Raw genomic sequence first — 9431 nt, 5'->3', positions numbered from 1 at the left:
CCGCCGTGTCGGACGAGCTCAGGGCATCAGCGCTGCCAAACCTCTGCTTGACGGTCGCCATCTATCTCCCCTCCTCTTCTTCCCACTCTCTCCCCTCTGCAACGGCACGGTTCGAGGATTCATCTTTCTTTACTTCAAAGTTCAGCACCTGCTAAATCCGCAACTGCTATTTATTTCCTTCTATCAGCTCAGAGCGTCTGTTACGCTTCCCACGTAAGCCATCAATTTCTGGCTCTTCTCTTTCCCTCACCCCTCGTCTAGTCGACGGTGTGTTGGCTTGGTTGTCTTGTCCTCAGAGATCGCTCGTACTTACACTACAAGATTTATAGCGTAACTACGCGATAACTTTCCAAATTTAACAAGATGTCACAGTCACCTCAGGGCGATATCCAGGAGCGAATTGCTGCCGCACGGCGAGAGGCCGAGAGTTTGAGGGAGAAGATCAGGGCAAGACGAGAGTCTTCGGCGGATACAAGCTGTAAGTTCTTTGCCACATATGTAGATATGTGTGGCCTCACAGTTTCTCGCAATAGTACGTGCAATGGCGGCTGAGGTTGCTGCTTTGCCGCGCATAGTAATGCGTCCACGTCGCACTCTGCGGGGCCATCTTGCCAAGATTTACGCCATGCATTGGGCTACCGATCGGCGACACCTTGTATCTGCTTCCCAGGACGGAAAACTCATCGTCTGGGATGCGTACACAACTAACAAGGTTCATGCCATCCCACTTCGGTCGAGCTGGGTTATGACCTGCGCTTACTCTCCGTCCGGAAACTACGTGGCTTGCGGTGGTCTTGACAATATCTGTTCCATCTACAATTTACACTCAAAGGAGGGTAATAATGTCAAAGGTGCCCGCGAATTGAGTGCGCACTCGGGATATCTTTCCTGCTGTCGCTTCCTCAATGACCGTCAAATTGTCACAAGCTCGGGTGACATGACCTGTATGCTCTGGGATATCGAGGCTGGTGTCCGCGTGGTTGAATTTAGCGACCATACCGGTGATGTTATGAGGTAAGTGATGTACTGATCATTCTTTTCTCTCATCCCTTATGTCTGTGAATTAGTTTATCACTGGGTCCCAACCAGAACGTATTCGTGTCCGGTGCTTGCGATGCTTCCGCCAAGCTTTGGGACATTCGTAGCGGCAAGGCTACGCAGACCTTTACTGGCCATGAATCAGATATCAATGCCGTGAAGTACGTCTGAGCGGTTTCGATACAAGCTCATACTAATGCGAGAGACTAGTTTCTTCCCCAATGGCGATGCGTTTGCAACCGGTTCCGATGATGCCTCGTGTCGTCTCTTTGACATCCGAGCTGATCGCGAACTGAACGCCTTCACTCACGATAACATTCTCTGTGGTATCACATCTGTGGCATTCTCCATCTCTGGCCGAATCCTTTTCGGCGGCTACGACGACTGGACCTGCAATGCATGGGACACATTGAAGGGTGAGCGGGTGGGGGTGTTGACTGGTCATGAAAATCGAGTCAGTTGTTTGGGAGTCAGTGCAGATGGCATGGCTCTCTGTACTGGGAGTTGGGATAGCACTCTCAAGGTACGTGCGGTTTTGCTACCTGCGTAGATCGATGAGTGACAATTTGTTCTCAGGTCTGGGCATAGTTGTCTCCCTTTACGACCACGATTACTACTGCCAATCTCTTCCGTGCCTCCAGGTTGTAGCTTGCCGCGTTAGGCTAACCAGAGATTTGTCATTTTATATGGGCAAGCCTTGCTTCTATTCTGTAACGTCTGTCCTTACGTGTCATTCTTTGCATCGTTCTGAATTTTTCGCGGAGTGTTTATTTTCTTGTAACTTCATGCTCGCCTCCTCGTACGGTTTTATCATATCCCTACAATTCGTTGCTCTCTTGTGTTTGCTTTTTTACACATACTGTTCTTCCAAAATGGCATAGCACAGTAACTATATGCTTCTACCTTGTCTTACAATTAACTTGAAAGTTGAGTTAAACGCTGAAGACCACGTGTCCCCACACGTTCTTCGCGACGCGCCGTGGCTGCGGTCGGCCACACTACTCTACGTCTACGTGCGAGTACTCAGTATCCAATACTCAGTACTCAGTGCTCACTGGCAGTACCAAGTTTTGAAGCAATCTGTCAAGGATATTTTCCCGTTCTCTGATAGGAATATGTCGGAAGATGATCGCGCTGCAAAGGCTGCGCGGGCGCGTGCAATGGTAAGCAGTGTGCTTGGTTCATCGAGCACTGCAGCACCACTTATGCTCGCGGGCATTCATGCTCATTAAATTTACAGCTCAAGAAGCGACAGCAACAGAAGGTGACCGGGACAGGCCTTTCTGCTGCCAGTCCTACAATCTCATCACCTCTCTTGTCGCCGGCACGAGCCTTTTCTCCAGCACCATCTGAAGTGGTGGAAGAGAGGAATGGACGAGACATAGGCGACCTGTAGGTACATAAGTATATTTCATCACTAAGTGTATTTATCTCACCCCAGTCGCTATATAATTATCATTCCAGATTCTCGAATCGTCCTCAAGGTGAACGAGCGGACGGGACCTGGCTTTCGTCATTAATGCGCGCTGAATCTAACCAATCACGTCCGTCATCTCCCTCTCTTGCGGCAATGTCTCTACCTGTCCCAATCCCTTCGGCTTCGGAGGGACAGTCACAGTCGGGACCCTCTGCCTCTACACCTGCTACCAATGACCGGCAAGAACTACAGGATTTAGTCAAAGAGCAGCAACGTACCATATCGACCTTGGAATCCGAGAAGGCGTTTTTGTCCACTGCCATAGAGACTTTGAAGCAGGCTGAATCTAGTGGGTGTATTCATCGTAACAATGTCGTATTAACTGAGCGACTTTATTAGAATGGCAGCATGCCGATACTGTACTTCAAGAGGAACGTGAGAAATCACGACACGCCACAGAGTCTTTGAAACGCGCGGAAGTGGTCCTTGAGGAGTTAAATCGTAAGAATGAAGGACACGAAGCAACTATTGCCTCACTCAAATCAGAGCAAGCTATCTTTAAACGGTCGGTGGAACTTCTTGAGGTAACGCAATCGAGTAAGTTGTAATTTCCATCCGCCAAGCTGGCCCTTGACACTTGATAGAGGTCCAGGTAGCCGAAGAATATCTACAAGCTGAAAGAAATGCCGCGCAGGCTCTACGAGGACGCATACACGAGCTACAGGAAGTCGAAGAGGGACGTTCACATCATGTAGAAGAGCAGCGACAAACGATATCCTTGTTAGTGTCAGAGAAGGCAGCTTTGACATTGTCATTGCAACATCTCCAGGATGTGGAGCTGAGTGAGTTTCATACCACACCTACTATTGATCTGCATACATATTCCATATAGGATTACAGGAAACGGAACAACAGCTACAATCAGAGCAAGAACGCTCTGAACAACTTCAAGCGTCTGTTTCTCGCCTGGAGACAGAGAACGAAGACTGTTCAGCTACAATTCATGAGCTTTCAGCGTCGGAGAAGCAGCTAGCGGACAGATGTCGAGAGCAAGTCAGTATAGCAACGCTCTTGACTGACCGAATGAATGGCTGACAAATTTGACCAGGAGCGGGAGCTGCAGCTTCTTAACGGTGCTATGACAGATTTACGCTCACAGGCTGAACAAGCTGAACGTCGAGTGCGCGAACTAGAAGAGCAGATCGAAAGCGACGATCGCGCAGAACGACTGGAGGCCATGCTTCGCAACACTCAGGACCGCGCGGATGAATTGGAATTTCAGTTGTCAAAGTTACAGCAGGTGCGTCCATTTAGACCTTCATTTAATACTCGCAATGCTCATGCCCCAATAACAGGCTCATTCTACGCTCAAGGCTGATCGAGACAATTTGGATGGCCATGTCCGCCAACAGGCTGGTGCTGAAGAGGAATGGCGCCATCGTCATGCACAAATAGAAGAGCAGCACACGGCAACTCAGGAAGAGCTATCTATCGTTAAAGCAGAACGACAAACTCTGCTCCTGGACAAAATGAATCTCGAGTCACAGCTGAAGGGAAATGACAGTACTGTTGCAGAACTCGAACACAAACTCGCTGGTATCGCTACGCAGCTTGCTAACGGAGCCAAGCAGTTACAGCATACGCAAGCTGAGCTCAAGAGTGCCAACAAACGAGCCGAAGAGGCGGAGCGCATACAAGGGGAGTTGCAGACCGAAGGTGTGGGCTTGATGCGCTCTCTCGACGAGATGCGTCCTAAAATTGTCGAGCTGACCGATGCCAAGTTGGAATTAGGAGAAAAGGTGGAGAGCCTCGAGAATGCCGTTCATAGCCGGGATGCTGCTATTGCTAAGCTGGGAGCCGCTGTGGACGAGCTGCGGGCAGAGAAGGAGATGGTCGAGGGAAGATGGCAAGCCGCGACTGCTATGCTGGAGAAGGAGCGCAAGGCATCGCTTGACAACGACACCGCGATGCGAGAAACGTATAACTCGCTCAGAACCGAGCTGGAGGACTCGATGGTAACTGTTCGTGCTCTCGAGAACGAGCAGACAAATCACCGTCAGATCATAGACCGCCATGTTACCGAAATCGACAATCTTTCCTCAGCTCTACAAACGCACATGGACCAGCTCTCGTTGCTCAGAGATGAGCTGGATGAAAGTCGCCGCGCGCGGGACGATGCACAAGTGTTCCTCGAGCAAGCGCAAGCAGAGATGGGTAGTCTCCGTGCTGAGGTCCTGTCAAAAGACAAGGAGATTGAAAATCTCCGCCAAACCAACTCGGTGCCCTCTACACCCGCGTCGCAGTCCCTGGACGAGGAGATGGTTAGCGCTCTCAAGCAACAACATGCCCTTGAAATTTCCGCTGCTCAGTCCCAAATACGGAGTCTGGAAACTGTCGTTTTCGAGGCCGACGCACGGGCGCACAGCCTCCAGAAGCAGGTCGCGGCCTTAGAGGATCAAGTCGTGCATCTCAGGTCATCGTCACGGGCATCAGCACGCTCTCCTGTGCCGCGCCGGCCGTCAGTTCGTCCTGTCGACATCTCAGACGACCTGCGCAGAGCCTCCTTCGTGTCGCATCGCCCGTCGCATCTCGCCGCGACGCCAACCACGCCGTCAGCATTTGATGGTCTGTCCCTAGAGGCACAGCATAAGCGGCGGGTCAGCTTGAGCATGCTGAAGGCCCGCATGGACAGCGAGGTCGCCGCCTCCACCGGACTGACTCCTCGGACGCCGTCTAGGCTTGGCTCTCCAGCACAGCGGACTGCCACACTCCCATCAGTCCCTGAGCCTTTATCACCCGTGGTGTTGTCACCCGTGCACATGAGAAAGCCCCAATTCATGGATGATGCACACATCTTCTGGTGTCACTGTTGCCAGGGGGATCTCGTCATTCTATAAAACCAGCGATATACTGACAAAATGATGATCACTGATAATGTACACGATGTTATGCACGTAAAGGATTAAATGCGCGCAGCGCGGGTATAACTGCAAATTAATGGTTCGTAAAATATGCGAATGCCAAAGTCCGAAGCGACGAGAGTGAGTAGATGCAATGACAGATATTTGTGAATATGGTCAAGAAAGGTTGTTGCGCTTCGTCTTCAACTTGACAAGCTTCTGTAGTAGATCCTGAATAGCCGGAATTTAACCTGACTGCAAACCACGGGATCCTCATTTACTTACCTGAACTTCATCTGGCTTCAAAGTACCCTTACCGCTTTCTTCCTCAAGCCCTTTCTCGATGCTGTCAAGAATCTCACTCATGAGATCGCGGTAGTTGACTCCAAAGAACTGCGTCAACTTGGCCGCTCTGCGCCGACGCGTCTGGAACGCCGATTCTTGAGGAGGCGAAGGGAGGGCGCTCCACTCCGACGAAAGAGACGTCAGCGACATACGGGACGGCAAAGAACGTCTGCGCTCGGCCTTCGTAGTTGGGGTAGAGATGACAAGAGGCTCGTCCTCCGCAGGAGACTCCTCAAACAGGTCGTTCCTACTGCTGAGATAGTCGTGCAGCTCCGCCAAGGACTGCTTGTCATCCTAGCAAAGGAATACATGATGAGCTAATCTACATACAGAATGTACGCACGAGACTTACCCTGTCAATAATGTCATTAAGGGAATTCAACGAGTGCCTATAATGCAGATACACGTCGGACAAGGGAGCAGACAGCGGTCGATCCCATTCAGCGTTCACTGCATGGTCTAGCAGCGGCTCGGAGGATTCGGCCGTCCCGGGGCGGCTGCTTTTCTTCGACTTGCCTTTGTATGCAGACTGATTGCGATTGCGGGTGCCGGGGGATACGGGACTACGGAGCGGCTCCATGGGAGAGTAGTGCTGTTGCTGTTGTAGTAAGGACTTGGCACCAGCAGACCCTGCGTTGCCGCCCACTGATGGCACGGCATGCCGAGTGTGGTATAGCACCTGGGGCGGCGCCACGCCAAACATCTGCGGGGAATGCGTCAATATGCATACTCTGCAGACAAGAGGAATGGAGAACTAGGCACGCGCCTTCTCCATCTTGACCGCTCTCCGCACGTTGATAGCCTTCTCCCGGTCGTTCAGATCGTCCTTGAGTCTGTCGATCTCGTCGGACCAGGTAGCAGAGAACTCGGCGGCGGAACTGCTCCGCCTGCGGCGCACACGGAGCCTGCGAAATTCGCTCTCATCGAACATATCCTGGTTGGCTGCGGAGGAAGCGGGCGGGGGTAGGGGTACGCCTTCGTCGAGAGGCCCCAAGACGAGGTGGACAGGTATGCGAGATCCGAGAAAGCGGTGCAGCTTTGCCAGCTTTTCTCTCTTGCGACGGCGCTCGACCTCGGCCTGGTGCTCAGAGGAGAAGCTCTCGATGAGGGAGGGGGTGGATGGGGAGCGCAGATGAGGGGGGCGACGAAGGAACTTGGGAGTTGCAGCGGAGAGGGCGTCGTGGGGGGTTTCATCGTCTGACAGGTCTATGAAGGACGTCGGAGAGGTAGAAGCGTGATGAGCGTGACCGGGATGGCTATCCCAGTCGCTCTCTGGGACGCCTTCCTGAGAGCCTATCTCGATCACGTGGGGAGCGTCTTTGCTGATGGTGAGAAACGAGTGCGAGTCGTCCGAGTAGGCCATCGAAGACAAGTCCCGGGGACTCAGCGGAACCGACCGTCTCCGGCCACTGAGGGGCGACAGAAGAGCCGCATCCTCTCCTGGCGGCCATACGAGCCGTTTCTGCGCATCGTACACGGGCACAATGGGATCGTGTAGCATCGATGCAACCTGCTTGTGTCGCCGTTTGGATAGCCCCGGCCCCTTGCCCCGTCCGCTCTTAGGCAGACACCCGTTCGCCAGATCCACGTCAACCGGCGCAGGAACAGACCCTGGTGTCTGCCCGAACACTTGTGCCAGCTTCCGCGTTTTGCGAACAAGCTCGGCACGCTCCTCTGGGCGCAACAGATTAGTAGTTGACGGCATACCACGCAGTGTGCGCTCTGCGTCCGCTCGGGGACCACACAACGGACTGGGCGCGTGATCGCCATCAGAACGGGTCTTTTGTAGCGGTGAATGTGCTGATTGGGAGCGTCTGAAGTTCGGTTTCGGGGTTGTAGGTAAGGGAGGTTTTGCAGACGCCGATGTGGACAGTCTGGGGAGGTGAGGCTTCGCAGAAGATACATGGGCGGCATTAGGGGCTTCGCTAGAATACGATTGGAGGACGGCCCGTTCGTCTGAGGCGCGCATAGAAAGCTTGTGAGAAGGCTCGTGAGATGATGATACAGGCGGTGAGAATGTGGGCGAAGTTAAATCAATAAAAGAGTCGTTATCGTCGTGCATGGCGGTCGACCGGTCGAATGCGTTGCGCGGAGAAGAATCGAATGAGTGCTGACTAGAAGGATATATGGTACTGGAGATGCTGATGTGCCGTTCTGTGGAGGCGGAGGGGGGTTCGTAAGAGGAGGAGGAGGGCAGGCTGCGCAGAGACATGTCGGACCCTTCGCGGGCGTGGGAAAGTGCCGAGGGTGATGCGTCTGCGCGATTTATACTCGCCGCCTCTGCTGCTGCCGACAGCCTCGAGAACGGCCGTCCTGCAGGCAGACGCGGCCACGACACAGGCGAGCTCGTTCCAAGTCCGACATCTGAAGCCAGGGCAACTGCTCCCAACAAATATCGGTATCAGTATCCTTGTGCGATGTCATGGAAACAACCCACCCGTCGGCGAGCTGGGTGCACTCGCACTCTGCTCTCCTCCCTTCCCTCTTTCCAGCACCCGCAGGTACTGCCGCAGCAGCTTGTCTTTGCCTGCCTTCTCCGCTAGTTTTGTTGGCGACATGTCCACATCGCTCGCCCGCCGACTCGACCGCAGACTGGCATCCGACAGCTTCGCCAGTGGCCTCTTGCTCTTCGCCAGCATCTTCTCGACGCGCTGCAGTGACGACAGTCCGCGCTGGTGGCGCACCCCTTCAGATCGTGCCGAGGTCGGGGACGCCGAGGCAGGCGAGGCCTGCGCATTGTGCACATCGTGCGACGATTCATGACTTAGGCTGCCCGAATCAGGCGACGACGCCTGGCCTTCGTCGGCACTTGCAGGAGAGCCTTTGCGCAAGATGAGAGAGAAACGAGGTACCGGATTGATATACGGGTTCAGGGTTGGGGGCTCTGAGCGGCCGAGCAGCTGCGAGGACGACGACGGCGAGCTCGGGAGAGACACCGACACCTGTGCACCTGCTGCCGCTACTACATTGTGAGCCATTTTCGGTCGGCTCCTGGACCGAGGGGGCGGTGGCAGGCCTCCCTCCGAGGTGGGCAGCGGTGTTCTGGAGACATAGCTTGGACCTAGCTGGCGCGTGCGCTCGTCGTACTCGAGCGCGGCAGTGAGGTCTGAGACGATGAGGAGAGAACGAGAGCTGGCAGCGGCCTTGGTTCGTACGGAACGCTCGAGCACCTCTCCTGGCGCATGTTGGCGTATGGGAACGGCTCCTGGGGCATCCTGAGTGGTCATCTCTGGCCGTGAAATTCGTGACAAAAGGGCGAAACCAGTGGAGATGCCTGGCGAGAGAAAGCAAGGCGGATATCGTGGACGAAGCACGGAGAGAGGGAGCTACTATCGATACTGAGCGGCAGGGGCGTCCGCCTGGAGATTGGCCCGGGCAGCAGGCCGTCCACGTGCCCGAAGGATTGATAGGCTCGGCACCGCTGTCGTCGTCTCAATGGCAACCCCCTGCCATCCCCACACCCTCCGTCTGTCCTCGGCCTGTCTGTCTTCGCCTACCAAGTTCGTTCCAACCGCCCTGTCCACTTTTCAAAACCGTCTACCTACTGCTCCCAGCCAGCCTCCTCTCGCCATCCTGCACTCAACCCTCGTATACCCTCGTTTGCGCCTGCACCGGCGGCATCTGGATCGCGGAATCTCAATCTCTCGCATCCACGGATACAGATTTTGCCCAAGGCCTAGCCCATTTTGATCGTGCCCGCAATTAAAGCCCGCAACGCTAAATCCAACTGG

The 9431-nt window shown here is 54.2% G+C and overlaps 3 protein-coding genes across 3 annotated transcripts; 1 reads left to right on the top strand and 2 right to left on the bottom strand.

Moving 5' to 3' along the window:
• Nucleotides 1-541: 541 nt before the first annotated feature.
• On the top strand, nucleotides 542-5352 carry FIBRA_05915 (uncharacterized protein; the record flags this gene model as incomplete). The annotated part of the gene is made up of 11 exons (XM_012327661.1): nucleotides 542-1014; nucleotides 1068-1199; nucleotides 1249-1561; nucleotides 2100-2201; nucleotides 2279-2430; nucleotides 2503-2804; nucleotides 2855-3052; nucleotides 3100-3297; nucleotides 3348-3508; nucleotides 3564-3755; nucleotides 3811-5352. The coding sequence occupies 11 exons, from the start codon at nucleotides 542-544 to the stop codon at nucleotides 5350-5352; spliced, it is 3765 nt and encodes a 1254-aa protein (XP_012183051.1).
• A 180-nt stretch (nucleotides 5353-5532) lies between these two features.
• Nucleotides 5533-6403, bottom strand: FIBRA_05914 (uncharacterized protein; the record flags this gene model as incomplete). Its single annotated transcript, XM_012327660.1, has 3 exons — nucleotides 5533-5586; nucleotides 5641-5994; nucleotides 6053-6403. 3 exons carry the CDS (start codon nucleotides 6401-6403, stop codon nucleotides 5533-5535), a joined length of 759 nt encoding a protein of 252 aa, XP_012183050.1.
• Nucleotides 6404-6454: 51 nt separating this feature from the next.
• On the bottom strand, nucleotides 6455-8927 carry FIBRA_05913 (uncharacterized protein; the record flags this gene model as incomplete). Its single annotated transcript, XM_012327659.1, has 2 exons — nucleotides 6455-8079; nucleotides 8138-8927. 2 exons carry the CDS (start codon nucleotides 8925-8927, stop codon nucleotides 6455-6457), a joined length of 2415 nt encoding a protein of 804 aa, XP_012183049.1.
• Between the last annotated feature and the right edge of the window lie 504 nt (nucleotides 8928-9431).

The sequence above is a fragment of the Fibroporia radiculosa genome, assembly GCF_000313525.1.
Source record: "Fibroporia radiculosa TFFH 294 genomic supercontigs, scaffold5656, whole genome shotgun sequence".
NCBI classification, from domain to species: domain Eukaryota; kingdom Fungi; phylum Basidiomycota; class Agaricomycetes; order Polyporales; family Fibroporiaceae; genus Fibroporia; species Fibroporia radiculosa.
The sequence above is the reverse complement of the archived record's forward strand: the minus strand, read 5'-3'. Positions and strand labels throughout refer to the sequence as shown.